The sequence below is a fragment of the Scylla paramamosain genome, chromosome 23 (genome assembly GCF_035594125.1).
Source record: "Scylla paramamosain isolate STU-SP2022 chromosome 23, ASM3559412v1, whole genome shotgun sequence".
Lineage (NCBI taxonomy): Eukaryota > Metazoa > Arthropoda > Malacostraca > Decapoda > Portunidae > Scylla > Scylla paramamosain.
In genome coordinates, this window is record NC_087173.1 from 21,539,516 (window position 1) to 21,560,487 (window position 20,972).

Sequence of the window (20,972 nt, forward strand, 5' to 3'; positions counted from 1 at the left end):
TCTGCCTTCTACCTCTGTATCCAACATCCTTCACCCAACATGCCCTTATATAAGGGCATGTTGGCCCTTATATAAGGGCTCTCTCTCTCTCTCTCTCTCTCTCTCTCTCTCTCTCTCTCTCTCTCTCTCTCTCTCTCTCTCTCTCTCTCTCTCTCTCTCTCTCTCTCTCTCTCCTAATATGTTCGTATTTATGTAATTTATATAGACAATACTACATAAATTATTATTATTATTATTATTATTATTATTATTATTATTATTATTATTATTATTATTATTATTATTATTATTATTAATAAATTGTTTTCATTTGTTTTTTATTTGTATTTTATGGTGGAGGACTCTGTGATAATTTGTCGAGGAGTTTTTTGTGATGTATGAGTAATTTTGAGGTGTGTTTATTGTTTTGTGCTTGTGGGTATATGATATTGTTCACACTATGTCATTGCTGTACAATTTACTTCTCATGATTGGTTATATATTTTTTTTTTTGTAATTATGAATGATGTGGTACTGAGTGAAATTAGATATCTACTTCATCCAACTCTCTGTAATTTGACAATAAATCAATAAATCAATCCATCAATCAATCTCTCTCTCTCTCTCTCTCTCTCTCTCTCTCTCTCTCTCTCTCTCTCTCTCTCTCTCTCTCTCTCTCTCTCTCTCTCTCTCTCTCCCTCTCTCTCTCTCTCTCCTATGTGGATGCTGGAAGAATTTTTTTTTTTTTTTTTCGGTGGGGGGATCTTGGGATTTTTTTCCTGCGGAGAGAGAGAGAGAGAGAGAGAGAGAGAGAGAGAGAGAGAGAGAGAGAGAGAGAGAGAGAGAGAGAGAGAGAGAGAGAGAGAGAGAGAGAGAGATTCATAATTGTGTAATATTAGTAATTAAAACATCAACAACAATAATAATGATAATAATAATAGTAATAATGATAACAGTATTAATAATAATAATAATAATAATAATAATAATAATAATAATAATAATAATTAATAATAATAATAATAATGATAATAGATTTAACATAAGATAGGAATGAATTAGGTCGCAAATAAAGTGATGGGTGAATAGAATAAAGTGTGTATTGATGTTGTTAGTGCCGCGTCAAGTGGGAGCTGTGAAAGAAGACTTGACAAATTTCTGGATGGGGATGACAGGTGGAAAGAGGTAGGCATGTTTGACACAGGGAGTGCCACGTGTAGGCCTGATGGCTTCTTGCAGCTTCTCTGACTTTGTGATTTTCTTATGTTCTGTAATAACTTTGTGAGTGGTGAGTCATTAGAGAACACTGAAAGAAGGTTGTGAAGGAGATGACAGGTGGAAACAGCCATGCATGTTTAACGAGTGTACAGGGACTGCCACGTACAGGACCAACCCTTGTGTTCTTATTGCAGAGTGAGTGAGAGCCACACAGGAGCCACACCCCACGCGCCACGCCGCGCACCGCAAGGCACGCCAGGTGAGAGACCTTAATGAGTGACAGGTGAGGTGCTGCCTGTGTGCCAGTGAGGGCTTGCTGGCGTGCTGAAATCCTCTCCCTTGACATTTTTATATTATGAATTTGAATCTTTGAAGCACAGTTGGCACGTTGGAGTTAGCTGGTGGCGGGAAGGGGGCAGCCAAACTTACAAAGGAGGGAAGTGAATCAGGTGAGGATGTTACCACTGTGTTCTTGTTATGTGTTATTGTCTTCATAGTTAATTGCTGAACTACTTTACCGGAAATGATGCTGTAATTCAACGATAAATCATTTACGTCTTTTTTCTTTCATTCTTATATATATATATATATATATATATATATATATATATATATATATATATATATATATATATATATATATATATATATATATATATATATATATGTGTGTGTGTGCGTGTGTGTGTGTGCGTGTGTGTGTGTGCGTGTGTGTGTGTGTGTGTGTGTGTTTGTGTGTGTGTGTGTGCGTGTGTGTGTGTGTGTGTGCGTGTGTGTGTGTGTGTGTGTGCGTGTGTGTGTGTGTGTGTGCGTGTGTGTGTGTGTGTGTGCGTGTATGTGTGTGTGTGTGTGTGTGTGTGTGTGTGTGTGTGTGTGTGTGTGTGTGTGTGTGTGTGTGTGTGTGCGTGTGTGTCCATCCGTCCCTCCGTCTGTTTGTCTGTCTGTCTATCTGTCTGTGTGTCTACCTGTCTGGTAAAGGAGGGGCAGCGAAAGAAATAACGGACTCTGGTATACACACACACACACACACACACACACACACACACACACACACACACACACCACTTACAAGGCTTCGGGTCTCGTGTAGGTCATTAGTTCATCACGACCTATGTATGCCACATCTTGACCCTCGCTGCCTCCTGAGCCGCTACGCTGGTTGTCGGGGTGTAGTGTATCTCAGCTTTATAATGATCAGTGTTGTGGAACGCTTTACTGAAGTGATAAGACTATTAACAATGAGATGGTTTGTCAAGTAGTAAGAAGAGAACACCAGGAACCGATTAGAAGAGCCTGCAGGAAACAAATTGAGGGAATAAAATCGGAGGGAAGACAGAGAGTGAGACAGAGGGACGGAATTGTGACAGAGATGCAAATTATGGGAATCACAGAGGAAGATGCAAGGCAGAAACACCTGCAGGAGACTCGTACATGGCGCCAACCCCTCACTCACTCTGGAGAAACGCCCACAAAGGAAGAAGTGCTGAGGCAAAAAGCACAAGTAAAGCGAAACAATAGTGGCTATATGTAGCTGTGTGTGTGTGTGTGTGTGTGTGTGTGTCACTACAATGAAACGAGAATATTAGGCTTCCTTAATAGTGTGTGTGTGTGTGTGTGTGTGTTGCAAGAATGAGTCATTGTGTTAGAACTCTCTCTCTCTCTCTCTCTCTCTCTCTCTCTCTCTCTCTCTCTCTGACTTGAGGGTAGAGTAGGAGGTGGGGAGAAGCCGTTGCCTGTACTGTCTCACGTCTCTTACTTTAGATGAGGCATTGCAGCTCACCACACACTACAGGCCGGCAGGTGTTCATTCTTTTTTTGTGTTCCTCAAGAGGGAAGACCCACACAAGGTGCAGGGAGGAGGCGGCGGTAGGGAGTCAATTCCTTGTTGGTGGCTGACTTGCGAGTGTGTGGCGTATTCAGAAATGCTTAGCTCTCTCCATCACCACGACTATTTTCAGAGGTTACAGAGCTTCTTATATATACCTGGCTTCTTATATATATTCTTTAATCAAAATTTATCAAGAAACCCATTATTTCTTGTCTTATCCTGATTATTGTCCTCGATTTGCTTATGTCACCTGTATTGTGTTTCTGATACCACTTGAAGACCTGTGTGACAGATCCCCTCTTAATTTACTTGTCCAATACTGATTACTGACTCTGAAGACTTCGCTAGTATCACCCTTGTTGTATCTCCTGTACCTGACTAAATCATTTCTGTAGTCCTTTGACGATAAAGCTTATGGAAGAATGAAGGGTTTCATGATATGGAGGCAGAACATTCCAGAGGCGCTGACCTGTACCTGTGTTCGGATAGAGCGCTCAGACACCTACTTTTATTGATATCATACCTTACTGCACCTTGTTTCACTGATGTATTTAGTAAGAACGCCGTAATATATGTTTTATTAATCCCTAATACATAAAATATTTGATTAAAGTACGTTAAGAATCAGGGAAATGTGAAGGTGTGGAGGCGAAGTCAGTGTTGGAAGCTGGATGTACGCACGTATACTAGCATTAACAAAGTTGGTATCTGATGAGCGTAATACAAATCTAAATCCATAAATGACTCATGAAGAGTTAGTAATGATAACTAATCCTGCTTGACAGAGTCTCCCATAACTATCTAGAACTTTTTGGAAAAAAAATATTAAATTAGTCTCATAAACAGTTATGTACCTTAGAAAACATATATAACCTTATATTCCCTTATATACCAGTACACCCACGCTAACAACAATTTGCAAAGCTATAAATGCTAACAAAGAACGACTATAACAGTGAAATAATTAAGCCGAAGTCAAGGCCAGAGATGAGAGAGAGGAATAGAGGAGACCAGACTGAAGGCAGATACAGATTTCAACTGACGGCGCATGCGAGTAACGTAGCATGGCCTTTCTCGGGGCATCACAGCCTTTCTCAGCCTCTACTCCCCTGCAGGCACGTCGCTCTAGGTACGTGAGGGGTCTTGCTTTGATGTGTTGAGCTGCACGTGAGTTGTCAGGCCGTGTGTGGGGAAATGTGAGGAGTGGTAGGAGACTCGCCGCCACCACCATCACCGCCTAGCCATAAGGATTGTCTGTGATTGTTTGTTGCCTTGGTTTGCGTGTCATTGCAAAGAGGCTTATTGCCTTGGTCTGCTTCTTACCTTGATATTTGTGTCACTGCAAGGGAGTTTCTTTCCCTGCTTTGTTTTACCGTGATCAGCGTCACAGCAAGAGAACCATTACCACCTTGATTTCATTCTTACCTTGATCTGCGCGTCACTACACTACAACTTATTACCGTGATTTCGGAAAATCTTAAGAACAACGCACCCAAGATTATTTTCAGTAAGGTGTGCTTTCAAGAAGTGTAAGTAGTATAGCTACATGTCTGTAAAGGTTTTACTGATCGCTCCTTGATATTAAGGTTACAATACAATGTTAAAGTTTCTCCAGTATTCCCGAGATCCGTCCTGCTTACCTGTCCGTGCTGAAGTTACACTGCGTGCGTTCGTGCGTTGGTTTAGGTTAGTAACCTTAGGGGGGGTCCAGGGGGGGCGCAGCTCCCTTGGATAGCAGGGGGGGGTCCAGGAGGGGGCGCAGCCCCCAGGTTATGTTAGGTTATGTTAGGTTAGGTTGAAAAGCATAGGTTAGGTTAGGTTAAAAGCATAGGTTAGGTTAGTGACCTTAGGGGGGGTCCAGGGGGGGCGCAGCTCCCCTGGATAACAGGGGGGGTCCAGGAGGGGGCGCAGCCCCCAGGTTAGGTTAGGTTATGTTAGGTTAGGTTAAAAGCATAGGTTAGGTTAGTAACCTTAGGGGAGGTCCAGGGGGGGTGCAGCCCCCTTAGTTAGGTTAGGTATATAATTATTCTGGCATATTGGTTAAAACTTAAATTTTACCCCAAATTTTTTTATTCTAGGGAAATTTCCCTAGATTTTCAAAGTCCATTTATCGGTCTTTTATGTCCCCCCCAAAACCCCCGATTCCCCACGTGCCCCCAAGCTTGTTGGGGGAGAGGGGAAAAGATTAATAAGATATGTGTGGAGGTGTATTTCTTAAGAATTACCGTGATTTCTTTCAGTTCTTAATCTCTGCGTCATTGCAAGGGAACTCTTCATCCTTGATCCACCTCAGCCCTGATTGCGTCATGGCAATTAAGGGAACTCTGTATCCTTGATTCACCTCTGCCTAGATCTCTTCATCATTGCAAAGGAACTCATCCTTGACTTGTCTTTTATCGAAGATAACTCTTCATAGACATAGATGATTCCTAGGATGAGGCCCTAGTGTTCTTCTTGGTTATTTTATTTCATTTTTTTCAAGTTGTACAATTGTATCTTTCGTAGGCATGTTAAACATGTTGGTGACTGGGTAGAGTTGTGGGTTGGTGAGCTTGTGTACCAGTAGATACATCCAACCAACCAACTTCCACTCTTTCAAGTAGGGAACAAGAAAAGTTACCCTTTAGACCAAAAAAGTTGTGTGCTCTTGTAATGTTTAGGTAAGGAGCATCTTCCCAGAGGTGTGGCAGTATAATGTAACCGTAACAGCTGTCCTCCCCATCGGCAGGCAGCAGCAGCAGCAGCCATGGTGTCTTTCCTCATAGTGGGACGAGCAGCTCCCCAGGTGAGGGCGGCACCGACCCAGCCCGGCAGCAGGAGGGCCTTGGTGCTTCCCATGGTTCACCCGAGCCAGGTGAGGCTGATCCACCGTGGCCCCTTTTGGCGGAAGCCATTCTCCCAGATGGAGTAGTTCATGAGGGACATGGAGAGGAAGTTCAAGAGAGACATTGAGGATATCCTAGGAACCTTTGCCAAGAATGTGAGTACTAACACTGAGGGGGGAAGTATGTATGGCCATATGTTAAGAATAAATATCTATCTCTGCATCCATTTAGCAGGCCAGCAGTGACACGGGTTGGCACAGACAAAGCACCACACATTCACAAACACACATCATTCACACTCTTTGAGCTGTCTTCCCCTGGTGGAGAGGGACAGTCTCATGGACCCGCCTACTACACCAGGAGCTAAGTCATAGTACAGCTGGCCCCACACATTCACACCAAGACCCAACACTTGTCTTAACATACATCTAATACATCTGTCTATTTTTATCTATATACCAAACCAGCAATTCCACATGAGATGTCCCTGACAAAGCAACGCACATTCATAGACACATCATTCATTCTCTTAGTCCCGTCATCCCCTAGTGGACGTCTGCTTGTCAGAAAGATTGTTTATTTGTGCCAGAGGCCAGAGTCATGCCACCAGGAGTGAGATATGAGAGTGTGCCATGCTTACTTGGCCTCAACATGAACTTTCCCACCACTGGTCTCTGCTTTGCCCTGCTTAGTCATCACACTCAAGGATTGCCTTTATGATGCAGATTATTTTTTCCCTCATTTTTTTCTTTCATGTAAGAGGGGCACTGGCATAGGGCAGCAAAAGTTATAGAAAGGCTCACTCAAGGTGCTAGTCCTTATAGAGTACACTCAAAAAAGGATCATCCAAAATTTGAACCATCTTAAAACTTCCATTTTGAAATAATTCAAGTCAAAAGAGGAAATACAGAAGCAGGTAGGGAGTTCCAGAGTTTACCTGGCTTGATATTCTTGATATCCTTCATGTTGTCCACACTGTTGTCACTAGTTGAAAGTGAACAGTAGCTTGATCTTTTTGGTAATGGTAGGAAGTTATTCCTTCCTTCACTTACTTTTTTAATTGCATTATTACCGTGTAGGCTTTCAAAGTTGATTATGAAGTTGCAAATTTGTGTTGTATCATGAACAAAACTTTTCAGGGTGTACCCAGTAACATAGTGACAGGTGCTATGTTGGGAACACTTCCAATGTATTGACTGTCCCTTGTTAACATTCAGAGCACGAGAAAACTGCTTACTGGATGCACAGAAAGTAGACAAAGAATAGCACGTTATATTGTTTTTAAGCTACACAATTATTCAAGAAATTGTTTAAAAAGTTGTGTAGATGACCAGTGGAAAAGTTGTACAGCAGTGAACATGTCCTCTGCCTCACTTTGGACTCACACTGGCAAGCTTCACTGGTAAATTCTGGAACTCCCTGTTTCTTCTGTATTTACTCCTGTCTGTGACTTTAACTTCTTTGAGAGGGAGTGAAGCTTCAAGACATTTCTCCAGGTAATTTTGGACTGCTTTCACTGTCTCCTTCAGGATCTGACGCCTTTAGTTTCTGTTACCCTTGGCCAGACCCTCAACAACACACACACACACACACACACACACACACACACACACACACACACACACACACACACACACACACACACACACACACACACACACACACACACACACCTGGGGCTTGAGGCAAAGAATTGTGTACTTTAATGCTGCTTTAAGCTTTTAAACAGTGAGGAAGAAATAGGTTCTCAATAGAGTGGTGAACAGATGGAATAGAATCTGTGACCAGGTTGTTAGTGCTGAGTCATTAGGGAGCTATGAAACAAGATTAGACAAATGTATAGATGAGAATGATCAGTGAAAAGTGATAGGAAGAAATTGGTTATTAGATAGAGTAGTGGATGAATCAAATAGCAAGTTTTAAAAGATTAGACAAATTTTTTGATGAGAATGGTGGAAATAGGTAGGTATGTTTCGTACAGGGACTCCCACTTGTAGGCCTGATGGCTTCCTGCCGTTTCCCTTGTGTTCTTTTGTTCTTATGAGTGATGGCTGAGTTGGGTTTGATTGGTGGAAGTGTTATAAGATTAGTGTGTCTAGTTTCCAGGAACTCAGCTGCCCATGTTGAGTGTAATGTTGGGTGTAATCTGTAATGGCAGCTTTGTTATGTGCAGTGTGTGTCCTGTACTGGTGCCTCTGTCCTGCTAATATATTTCTCCTTCTTTCTTTTGTTTGTTTCTTATTTTACTCTTGTATTTTTTGTTTTCATTTCTCTTTATGGTTTGTGTTCCATTTGTTTCTCAGTCTTTCTCATCTCTTTTTTTTCCTCTCTAGTGTATTTCTGTTCCTGCATTCACTTAAAGTTAACTGCATCATAAGCGCATCCTGCAGGAGGGGCAGCCACGGCAGAAGAGTCTCCACCTCCCTCCACCCAGTCACTCCCTCAAGGCTGTTTGAAGGCTTCTGTCCTCACTGGCAACTGTCTCACTCACACATACTTCTTTATGCTTTACTTTCACCTTCCTGTGGCTCTCCTCTGTCTGGATGTTTTATGATTTGAATTTTGTTGTTGAAACCTTGCCTACTGTAGAAAATGGTGAGCCTTGCTTAGTGTAGAAAGTTTTGAAGTGAGTCCTGATGCTGTACCTGGTATGAGTCAGCCTGTGGACTTGATGTATGGAAGCCTTGCTGTGGAGAGCTCTGTCTTGCTGGAGTGTGGGAGGGGAGATAAGGTGAGGATTAGAGCATTCAAGGACAGGAATCAATGGACACTGCCATTCTTGTCCTGTGGGGGAAGTTTTTAGGAGTGGGCATCACACACTTATAGACGGCTGGATTGCTGGACAAACTTTTTATTTCATATCTTTGTGTATGCCATAAGTAAGTTGGCTCACTGGGTGTATCAGACATGTTCATGCAACACTCCTGGGGCACCAAACCACTCTTTTTACCTATCCTCAGGCTGTCCTACAAGACACTGTATCACATCCATTGCTTCTTGTTATACCAGTACTAAGAGACTTGGATGAAAAAAAGCTGTGTTTGGCAATGATTTCCTGTGATATCTTATGCTTGGTCTTTGCACAGGTTTTATTGCAAGCTTAACTAGTATGTATATTAGTTTTTATTTGATTTATAGCCATGAAATGTACTATGCCTTGGTTGCTTTAGTGTGGAGGGACTGTGTGAGGTGGAAGAGAGTAAGTGCTCACTGTTTTTACTCCCACTCAAGTCTTGCCTACAAAGGTATTCACTCCCCTGTGTAAGGTTCGTGTCTGGCCAGGAGGTTCTGAACCCCTTTGGTGAAACGCTTCACTGATACATCTGATGAAATGCTTCAGTACACCTTATTGATAACATGAGTGAGATGCTTCAATACACAACAGTTGCTAATTTTTGTTTAGTGTCAAAAGCATTTCATCTTATCAACTACTCACCCCTAACTGACTGTCTTCAGCCTCTCTCTCATTGGCACATTATTGCATCTCTTGCTATCCTCTACCACATTTTTCACGCTGACTGCTCTTCTGATCTTGCTAACTGTATGCCTCCCCTCCTCCCATGGCCTCGCAGCACTAGACTTTCTTCTTTCTCTCACCCCTATTCTGTCCACCTCTCTAATGTAAGAGTTAACCAGTATTCTAAATAATTAATCACTTTCTCTGGTAAAATCAGGAACTCCCTGCTTCTGTATTTACTCTTTCCTATGACTTGAGCTCTTTCAAGAGGGAGGCTTCATGACACATCCTCCAATATTGGATGACATTTTTGACACTTCTTTTGGGACTGACACATCAATAGACTTTCTCCTTTGCTCTTTTTGTTGCCCTTGGCCAGTGCCCCTCTTGTATAGAAAAATAAATAAATAAAATGAAAGTAAAAATAAAAAATCATAATGATGGCATATGGTGCACAGACCTGGTGGTGGTGAGGGAGCGCCTGGCATCCGTCAAGAACAAGGTGCTGGTGCTGTCTGGCAAGGGAGGCTTGGGCAAGTCCACTGTGAGTGCCATGCTGGGCCTTACCTTGGCCCTCGATGACTCCAAGGAGGTGAGCTGCACTGCCACACTCCATGTCACCCTTCCACTCACTGTTGTTTGTGTCACACTGACGGTGTCTCATGTTTAGTGCTGATTAGTTGAGTGATCAGGATGTGAGCTGGTGTTAGTTTTGAAATTTATTTAGTGCAGAGTGGTTGCTATTATTTATTTATTTTATTGAATATAGATGAAAAGTTATTGAAGTAGGATTGAAACAGTAGAAATGAGTTACTGAAGGGATGCCTGTGGTGTGAGCAGAGTGGACAGCGAGAAGAATTAGTGTATCAAAGATTTGCTGTGCTTTGTAAGAGAGGAATTGAAATGTAGGATGGTGAAAGTGATGAATTACAATTAACAATTAACAGTTACTGTAGTAACTGTTAATTGTAAACTCAAACTCCTGCTTGCTGCTGCATTCCCTCTTGCCTGTGACTTGAAATCTCTCAAGAGGGAGGCTTGAAGAGATCTCTCCAATTGATTTTGGATATTTTTGTTCCTTTTAGGGACTGGCACCTTTAGTCTCTCTCTCTCTCTCTCTCTCTCTCTCTCTCTCTCTCTCTCTCTCTCTCTCTCTCTCTCTCTCTCTCTCTCTCTCTCTCTCTCTCTCTCTCTCTCTCTCTCTCTCTCTCTCTCTCTCTCTCTCTCTCTCTCTCTCTCTCTCTCTCTCTCTCTCTCTCTCTCTCTCTCTCTCTCTCTCTCTCTCTCTCTCTGCTTCTTTTCCTTTGGTCAGAGCCTCTTGTAGGACAGGACAGGTCTGAACGCAGCCCTCCCTTGCTGAGTGAGCAGTGCAGTGATGCTCTCTGGTGTCAGTGAGGTTAGCTGACCACTGTACTGAGCATCATGACAGATTGAGAGAGAACTTTTTATTGAGTGTTGCATGGCTGTGCATCAAACACTGAACACATGTTTGTATGTAAGTAAGAATACATCTGTATAGAATCTAGTTTAGACATTGTGAGTGACTCGCATAAAAAGTAAAACTAGAAAACTATCCAAAAAAAGTAAATATTCATTGACTGTAAAAGCATTACAGTCAATGTAAAAGCATTACATATTCATTGACTGTAAAAGCATAAAGCATTAAAATTTATTACAAATAGTAAGTTAGTTGAAAAATAATAAAAAAAATACCCAAAAAAAAAAATAATGAAACAGTGACCAGTGAAGTGAGTTGACCTTGACTCACAGTGAACTGTATTCTTAAATACTTGTGTGCCCCACTACTTTCCAAAGGCTCTGCTTGAAGTGATACAGGTTTTTAAGTGTGTCTTTATGGTTCAAGTGACAGATTAACAAATCTACTAATAGGAAAACCACTCTTGAGAACCCAGCTTATCATCTTTGTGGCCTTGGAAAGTAGTAGTGGTGAGACCAGTGTTTCTGAATATGGGCCAACGCAGGGAGTCCTCCGTTCATGGCGGTTTTCACTTCACCCATTTCATAATTACCTGCATTTTGCTTGGCTTTTTTTTTTTTTTTTTTTTTTTTTTTTTTTTTTCAGTGGTACACTTCGAGTGAGGGTAGCAGCATGCCCTCCAATATGCTGACCTCTTACTTTTTATAGTACACCACACACACATACTGCACCAAACACTCTTTTTTCTAAACGAAATAAAAGATAAAAACAATACAAAGAATTAGTGAACTGGTGAGTGTAGTGAAGGCATGCTTCATCATGTGGCAATAGACTGAGGAAGGAAGTGTGTGTCAGGTTCACTGCCTACTTAGGATGGTTCTGACACGCCAAAATAATGTTTATGATGCAGCCCAGGAACAGAGCTCACCACTGTTGTAATGTCACCCACAAATGTTCTTGAACTGCAGTAACACTGGCAAAACTGCACTGAAGCACAGCCAGTGCTGCTGCTTGTCTCATTGCTTTTCATCTGATGAAACAGAAAACAGATCACCTTAACAAAAGTACAATAGAAAATGCAACTACTTATGGCTCACTCACTTCCAATATAGCCATACCTTTGCCACATTGCATTATTATTCTTCCCAATGCATTAAATACAATGATCTTACTTGTCAACAGCTTCATACTAACAATACATCCTGCACGTCACTCAACAAGTGGACAAGTGTAACTCAAGGACACCCTGTATAAGGATCGTGTGAGTTGTTCAGTCTTCCCGGTCATCCTTCCTGTGGTAACATTGCCCCTCCATTGTCTCCCTGGCAGGTGGGGTTCCTTGACATTGACATCTGTGGGCCGTCTCAGCCGCAGGTGTTGGGGACAGCAGAGGAGAAGGTCCACTCTTCAGGTGTTGGCTGGTCCCCTGTGGTAGGTGGCAACTTCCAGGTTCCTATGTTAGGTTTTGTACTGTTGAGGAAAATCTCTTAACCTGGGATAAGCCTCAATGGTAATAGTGTAAAAGTGTGTGTGTGTGTGTGTGTGTGTGTGTGTGTGTGTGTGTCAGTCCTTTTTATTTATTTATTTTTTATTTATTTATTTTATTTTTTTTTTTTTACTTGAAGATTTAACACTTCCATCATGTCAAAATAGTTTCCCAGTTTTCCTTTTTCCTTTTTTTCCCTTCTTATAAATTTCTTAAACCAGGTTAGAGTTTTCCCAATAGTACACCGTGGTGTAAACAAATGCTCCTGTTATTTCCCTGTAGTTGTGAACAAGAAATGCTGTTTCCTTTTTTTTTTCCCCTTTTTATAAATTTCTTAAACCAGGTTAGAGTTTTCCCAATAGTATTCTGTGGTGTGAACAAAATGCTCCCGTTATTTTTCCCTGTAGTTGTGCACCAGAAATGCTGTCTCATGCTAGATCATTTTAAGCATTCTTGTACTTCAGCCCACACAGAGTTACAGTAATTAAAAAAAAATTTTTTTCTTCTTAATTATCCTTCACATTAAGTATTACCTACCTTGTTACTCTGGGAAGAAACTCTGCTTTCTATTTTCATGTATTTTTTTTTTATTTGTATTTATTTTTTATTTGATTCAGATAATTATTTGTATATGATGGATAAATACTTCACATAAATAATTTGTTGGCACACACTCTTCAACTAAATCATTTGTATATAACAGGTACTCTTTAGATAGGTCATTTGTATATGACAGACACTTCAGATAAATCCTTTATATATGACAAGACAGTGTACCCTTTCAGTATGTGTCTGACAATCTGGCTGTCATGTCCGTTGGGTTCCTGCTCAACAGTGCAGACGACGCTGTCATCTGGAAGGGACCCAAGAAAGATGGTAAGTAGTAGAAATAGGTTACCTCTAGTGTCTTTGGTTTTGTAAGAAGAGGAGACCAGAAGCCAATTAAAGGAGCCTGGAGAAAGCCACTGAGGGGAAGATAGAGTGAGATGGAGGGATGAGATTGTGGTAGAACAGCAAAGGATAGGAGGCACAGAGGAACATGAAAGGGACAGAAATGGTTAACTGGAGGAGACTTGTACATGACACCAACCCTGCACTCACTCCAGGGAAATGGTCAAAGGAGAAGCGTTGCTGATTTTGTCAAACCGTTGAGTTTTATGTGGAATCAAGAATTATCATCGTGAGGTTTTTTTAATTTCTTTTATTTCATGTATCTTGTTTACTTTAAGAAATGTAAGTGTATAAGGATGTTGGGTGACAGGAGAGTAATGTAGTTTTTAATGTTGAAGTGATTGACGAGGTAGTGTTTAAGCATGTAGCTGTGGATGTAAGACTGAATATATTGATGTGAGGTTTGAAATGAGTACAGTGGAGAAAGTGTGAGGGAAGAATTAGTAGTGTTTGATGTGGGATTGCTTAGAATATAAAAACATGAGATGAGGGAAGCTACAAGAAGCCCACACATGGCAGTCCCTGTATGAAATATACCCTTCCATTTCTACCTATCCTCCTCATCCAGAAATTTGTCTTTACTTGTCCTTAATGACTCAGCACTAATAACCTTTTTACTAAGCCTGCTTCTTTCATCTATCACTACTTGATAACCAATTTCTTTGTATCTCTCTTTCAAATCTAACTTTATTGGGTTTGAGCCTGTTGTTTCTTGACCTGTCCTCATTACTGACTTTCATTACTGACTTCATGTGACTTGTTTCCCTCACCAGGAAGTGGCTCTGCTGGATGTGAGGAAGGAAATAACATTCTGCAGGAAAGTGAACATTCCCATCATTGGCCTGGTGGAGAACATGACCACCTTTGTGTGCCCCAAGTGTAAGGTGAGTGAGATGTGTGGTGCCTCTCACCTGTTCATTTGTGTGTCAGCAGCAAAGAGTGGTGGTGATGTAGCTGGGATCCAGCAGCAATCATAGACTCCTTGCAACCAAGACCACCTCTTGGCTAGGTGGGAATTCATGTGTGTTATGTAAAGGGACAAGATTGATGGCGACAGACCACACCATTCTTATCAATGGAAGATTTTTGGCAATACAAAAGTCAACCAGTTTAAATGAAATTAACAGAACAAAAAAAAATTACACAATTTTTCTGCCAGGATGAAACAAAAATTTTTCAATAAGCAATCTTGCAAATCTTGTATTAGGTAAGCCATCTTAAGAGGAGTATGTCAGGCTTGTCTTATCTTGATGCACCATGAATTTCAGACCAAGACGGCCATCTTCCCTGCCACTACTGGGATGTGACCCCCAGCTGGCAGAGGATACTGAGATGCCACTGCTTGGCCAGCTGCCGCTGGACCCCTGGGTGGCCCAGGCGTGTGATGAAGGCACCAACATTCCGACACGAGCCAGATGCTGCTGTCACTCAGGCATACAAAGACATTGCAAACAGTAAGTGTTGTTTTAAATGGAAGATTCTTTATCTGGAATTCAATCTTTGTTCCAGGCCACCACCCCCACAAAGGAGGTAGTAAAGACTGTGTGTGTGTGTGTGTGTGTGTGTGTGTGTGTGTGTGTGTGTGTGTGTGTGTGTGTGTGTGTGTACACACACACACACACACACACACACACACACTGCACAAAAACATTGCCTAAGGTTAATTTCAAATTCACCTTGGTGCCTGAGTCTCTAATGGGGAGAGGATGGATCCCTCCTCCTACCCCAACACAAGGGACATTTGCAAAGGCTTACTCAAGTTTGTCAGCACAAGAGCCTGACACCACCGCCTCTTGTTTGCCCCTCACCACACCATGACAGCCCATCCCCTCCCCTGCCCCCTGTGCCTGAGACATTCAGCTGAGCAGATCAGGTGCAGACAAGCCACAGACAGAGTCCTACAGGCTCGTGTCCCATTTTCTATTTACATATGCTCTCCACTCAATCTAATCAGTGTTCCGTGTCAGTGGTCTCTCATTCATGCTGTGCCAATTGTTTGCACAATTGTGGAGAATATTATATGAATTTAGTTCATGCAAACATCTTGACTGGCTAATCTTGTAGCCAGCTTATCCCACATTAAGTATGTAGGGGTTGGCATCATATTAGTATGTGCAGCTAATCACACTAAAGGCAGTGTCACACAGGGCAAATTTCCCCCAGTATGCTGCCCATTTTTGCTGCCAGCTGGGCAAACTGAGCTGTCAGGAAGAATGGCATATGGCTGTGATACCAGACTTGCTGGGAGTATTTGAAATTAAATGACCACTGTACTACAAGCTGTACATGTTAAATAAAAATATATTGTGGTACTTTGAGTAAAACTGTCAACTATAGAACTTATAAAAATGAAGTATATGTGCCAGTGTGTGCTTGTGAAATTACTTACAGTGCTTATTTGACAACTGCAGCTGGGGAGATAAACAATGTGTTGTGATGGAGACCCGCACTAAGTTTTGCTAGAGTGTGAAAGCTCGACACATTAATTGAGCTATAGTGGATCTGGGCACCATGTTGGCTGTAGGACCTACTTGCGCTGTTGCCACCTCAACCCTGGGGCCCAGAGTGACTGACCATGGCCAGCAGGGTGCAGCCACTGCTTGTAGAGGCAGTGCTGCACAGCCTATATGAGCTGCCAAATAGAGGGAAATATTTATTACAAGATGTCAACATAACAGCCCAGTCCCTGTGTGATGCCAAACTTGCTGTGTCGCTGGTCTCACCAGCAAAACAGGCAGCATGCTTGCAGAAATTTGCCTTGTGTGATGCTGCCTTAAGTCCTCAGCCAGGCACTGCCTACAGTGGGACTTCCCAACACCCTACTGCTGGCTTGTTCACAGAGGAGATAGCAGGCACTTTTGAGGTGGTATTTATACCAGACAGAGTCCAGACTCCAGACTTAATGAAGTAGAATGGCTGCAGACTTGACCCTGATGGTAGGATTTCACATCAAAATGAGGCAGGCAGTCACAAGAACCATAAACAATGTCAAGGAAAATGAGATAAAGTGTAAATAGAGGAGCAATGTAAAATAGAAGTGGTTTGAAATGTTGAAGAGATGATACATCTTTCTAAACATGTGTTTTTTTTTTCCCTTCATTGTTGCATATCACCATCCTCCATTTTCCCTGCTCATGTAATCATATATTCTTTGTCCTCTTGGTTAATTTCTTGTGTGCTAATCTCTGGTCTCTTCCTGAATAATCAGCACAAGGCCATGTTTTATCACTGTCTCGCTGGTCTTCCCTCCCACTCACCTGTATTACTTTTTGTGCAGGTGAAGCAGTGAACTCTTGTTTGAAATCTGAGAGGTTTTGTGATTATGAATGTAGAATAGATATGTACGTTACCCTTTCCTTTTAACACTTTTCACTTTCATTACTTCTCCATTGCCAAGCTGATATTTATTTAGGAACAAGAAATGAACAAAAGATTTGAAGAATTAATAAATGGATACCTGCTCCCTTTACATCTTACTTTTCCCAGTTAGAATGATTTCAGTTGGCCTTAAGGCATTGCTTGTAGGGTTACATAGATGTCCTGGCTGCCTCTCTTGGAGAATGTCAGACTGATGCATAAGTAGATGGAATTTCAGTGGATGCACTAAACACTGTAGTAATGATTCAATGTTTATTTCAGAAATCAAGGAGTACTGTGACGCACAGTCCCAAGAAGCCACTTGACCTGCAGCGGTAGCAGCAGCAGCAGCAGCAGTAGCAGTCATCACCACACTAACCAACACATTCTACAGAAAAGTCTTGTTATTCATGCAGAGGTTTATTTTACATTTACTTCTTAAATCCATATTATTAACATCAGTCAGTATTTTCTTTACAAATTGTGGCAGCCTTATTCATCATTCATCCTTAATTTATGCCAGAAAGTTTGGGTGAGAATAAAAACTACATATTACAACAGTATCCAACAAAGTAGTTGTTGCCTTGCCATCTTAAGATTTAGTGTAAGTTTAAAGATTTACCTGTGTTAATGTTTGGTCTAATCCTTCACGGTATCTCCTTGCCTTGGTGTGCTGAGGCTGCATGGGGATGTAACTTGATAATTATGCAGACATACAGTATAAAAATTTCAGACTAAAGTGAGGGTTGCAACTTTTTTAAGGTTCTGGATTACTGGAGGCTTTGGCAACAATTACTTTGTTGGATGCCATTCCTGTGCACGTTATGAACCATCACGTCTTATCTTGGAGGTGAAGCTTTAGTATATAATCGTGAATTGGAAAAATACTTTTCTTGGAGGTTTTTAGTATATAATCGTAAATTGGAAAAATACTTTACTTTTAAAAAATCTTACAGTAAGTCCACATAAAAGTTAGCATACATTTATATGAAAATGTTACAAACATTTATATGAAAATGAGAGAAAAGATACTCAGTGATGTTATATATAGTGCATGACTTGTAGTGGGGATAACACTTGTATTGTCACTCTGGAAAGTCACACACTAACACCAAAAGCAATCAAGGAAATGCCAACATATATTCCATTGTTCTTTCTTTTTAGTAGATGGTTGCCTTGTGATGAAGGAACTTGCTCAAAAATATTTCCTAAAAATCTAAATGTTCACAAGTGAATGGTGAGTACGTTGTGAGAGAAAGATATGAACAGACAGGCAGGCAGGCATTTAAATGTGAATTAAATGTCAGTAACCTTTGGTAATGGTCAAAGAATTAATGGCGTGGAAGCTTGTGTGAAGTCCCTGATGAAAGATAAATATACCAGCCACTGGATTCACAAAACTCAACAGGATGACCCCCCCCCCCCCCCACCCATTGTAGTATTTGCTGGACTGGTAATTCCTTCTTCCATACTCATCACTCTCCTTCTCAGACCTGTACTTCCTCTTCTCGCTATCCCTTCTGCTGTCATCATGATCTCTGTGGTCACTGACAAACCTCCCTTGCCTGTGGTCAGAATATTCCCTCCTGTGATCCCTGTAATTCCCACAATCCCTATAATTCCCATGACCTCTGTACTCCCCTTGATCCCTGCAGCCTCCTTCCTTCCTGTAGTCTTGATGCCTAAAGTTGCCTCTGCACTGTCTGTTGCGGTCAAATCTGTCAGCAGGGAGTATTGGCGGCTTAGGCAGGCTCTTCTTGCAGTGCTGGAACATATCAAATACTGGTCATTTCATAGACAAGGAGACAAGGAGCTGCTATAGAGTAGAGAGGAGGGATTCAGGGGATTCTGAACTTTGTTGGGATCTATGTACAGTAGAAACCTCAGTTCTCAAACCAAAACAAGTTTTCCCATTTAAATTAATTAAAATACAATTAATCTATTCCAACCTCAGAAACTGCATTATTATTATTATTATTATTTTTTTTTTTTTTGACAAGAATGAAGTTACAGTAACCACAGAAAGGTGTAAGTTTCTTGGACATCAGGCTATATCATGTCACTGATATGAAGGTCAGGTGCCTTCCCAGCTGTTTGACCTGGGAGCCCTTACCTTACTCCATCTCTAAATCACATGCCTTCATAAATTAATTAAGTCTGCCACTTCCTATTTCAACTTTCAGAATGGTTGGAAAGAGTTATTTGAGAGGAAAAGACAAAATCTTGCCTTGCACCAGGCATGGGTTGGCTGGAAGGAAATATTTGAGCATAAAAGTCTATGTAAAATGGGGATTGTTGCACTACTCATGACAGCACATGCTTCCCAAATTCCACCTTGTGTCTGTGATCCAGGAATTCTTGACAACCTCACGTCTTATAAACCTGTCTAACAGATGCACTCTTTCTTTGGGCATCCAGACAATGGGACATGAGGTGAAATGTAATTGGACAACAGAGCACATACTGTTATGCAGAAAAATCCCTCCTTTACAGTCTTGCTCCAATATTTCCTTCCAGCCAGTGCATGTTTGGTGCAAGGCGAGATGGTATCTTTTCTCTCCAATCATTATCATCTTTATAACCATCCTGAAAGTAAAGTAAAAAGAGGCCAGCTAAATAAGAAGGCATGCAATTTACTAGAGGTGGAATGGGGTAAAGGAGATCCAGGTCTAGCTCCTCTCCAACAGCTGGGAAGGCACCTGACTTGGGTGACTTGCCAGTGTGTGATAATCACAATGTTCACGGCAGGCATGCCAAAACACAACAGTGTGTGTGTGCTTGCCAGCTGAGGGGGTCTGCAGGGTGTTTGTGCATTCACACACAGAAACACTGTTCAAGAACCATGGCAAAAATTCTTAAAAAATATTCATGAAGTGATTTGTTCATACATAGGAATGTTCACGAACCGAGGTTCCACTGTGTGTAGTTTAAGGTGTAGTTGTGTGGTGCACTTCAAAGAAATTAAATTGGAGGAAGAATGTTAGGGCTATGCTTTCAGTGACAGTTAGTGACTGGAAATATTTATATTTAAGAAGGATAATGATGAGCATACTTGAGTGATGCAAGCAGATGAAGAATTGTCACCACCAGTGTCAGGGAAGCAGTAAAAAGATTGCCTGTGAATGATGAGAGGAAAAGGTAGTGATGTCTGACCAACACCTAATGGAGGGAGGGAATTTTTGCGAGTAGATTTAAGATGAATGAGAGCAGGAAAAGCTGACAGAAGTGCTGAACAAGTAAGGTGAAAGGTGATAGAGTAATAGGAGAAGAGAATCACAGGGAGGTGGAAGGATAGAGTAAAAGAAGTCCAGCCAGCACATCTTGACATGATTGGTGAGTTGCATGTGGCCAACTAGCATGTTAGTTATTTTTACCACTGTATTCACCACAGAGAAGCTGCATGCCAAAAATACCTACTAAATGGCAATACTCAAGTTCTTCCCACTTGCTTTGATTGACAATATGGGTCGGTTTTAATTACTTTTCTTGAGAAATATATGCCTTTTTATGAAGTATCACTTACCTCATCCCATCTGCAGCATTTTGTGATGCATGCATATACAAGTGCACAAATTTCTCGTGATGTCAAAGACTTACACAGTGAGTGACTGTATGGTACAAATCAGGACTGCATACAAGAAAATGTGCCACCAAACTGGAGTAAACTGAGTTACAGTACATCACCTGGCTTCTAGGTTTGAGGCTTCTGGAGAGCATGATATGCTCCGCCACTCACACTGACATCCAGAAGAATCATGGGGTTCTGTTCCTTCAGCTGTCTTGCTCCAATAATGATGGCATTTTCCTCTAACTGCCACCATGTGTCAGCCAAAGTCCCACCACTTAACCTTAGGACGACATACTCCACACAGTGTTTGTGGCAGGAAATATCACACTTTCCACAACCCTCAAACTTCTGTTCTAATGTGATCTATGGGAGAGTGGGGGTGCTTACAGATGGAATGAATCAACAAAGTGTGTGTGTGTGTGTGTGTGTGTGTGTGTGTGTGTGTGTGTGTGTGTGTGTGTGTGTGTGTGTGTGTGTGTGTATACACATGCTTTATCTTGGCCATTTTCTTTTGTTGAGACTGCCTGTGAACTGTGCAAATTTTCTCTGCCTGGAGGAAAGATAAAATAAGCTACACATCAAACAGTGTGAACTGATTTGCATGGGTAATATACAATAGCAGCAAACACCCATATTGATCTGGTGGTGGATTACAAGCAGTTTTCTTTTTAAAAACTCTTACAGTTCACTTGCTGCTGCTCCCACTGGCCACTGATTGTGTCTAGGTTAGGCAGTCATGCCTGCTGACTCACCAGTGGAGACGTGATGCAAGTCAGTGACGTGATATGAAACACAGGCGTATGAATGAGTTGTGTAAATAACTGGTCTATTTCTTTAAACTATTTTTTTTTCTAAAAGTTAATAC

At 41.5% G+C, this 20,972-nt stretch overlaps 1 protein-coding gene and 1 pseudogene across 1 annotated transcript; one reads left to right on the forward strand and one right to left on the reverse strand.

Annotated features, from left to right (window-relative positions):
• The first annotated feature begins 4,089 nt into the window (after positions 1 to 4,089).
• LOC135111965 (cytosolic Fe-S cluster assembly factor nubp1-like) lies at positions 4,090 to 17,000 on the forward strand. The gene is given in 10 exon segments (XM_064025645.1): positions 4,090 to 4,154; positions 5,989 to 6,005; positions 9,766 to 9,899; positions 12,075 to 12,176; positions 13,017 to 13,107; positions 13,521 to 13,558; positions 13,956 to 14,066; positions 14,451 to 14,480; positions 14,482 to 14,636; positions 16,822 to 17,000. Coding segments are annotated over 10 exon segments (762 nt in total). The 3' UTR covers positions 16,841 to 17,000.
• Positions 16,801 to 20,972, reverse strand: part of LOC135111966 (GTP-binding protein 10 homolog) — a 34,596-nt pseudogene continuing 30,424 nt past the window's right edge.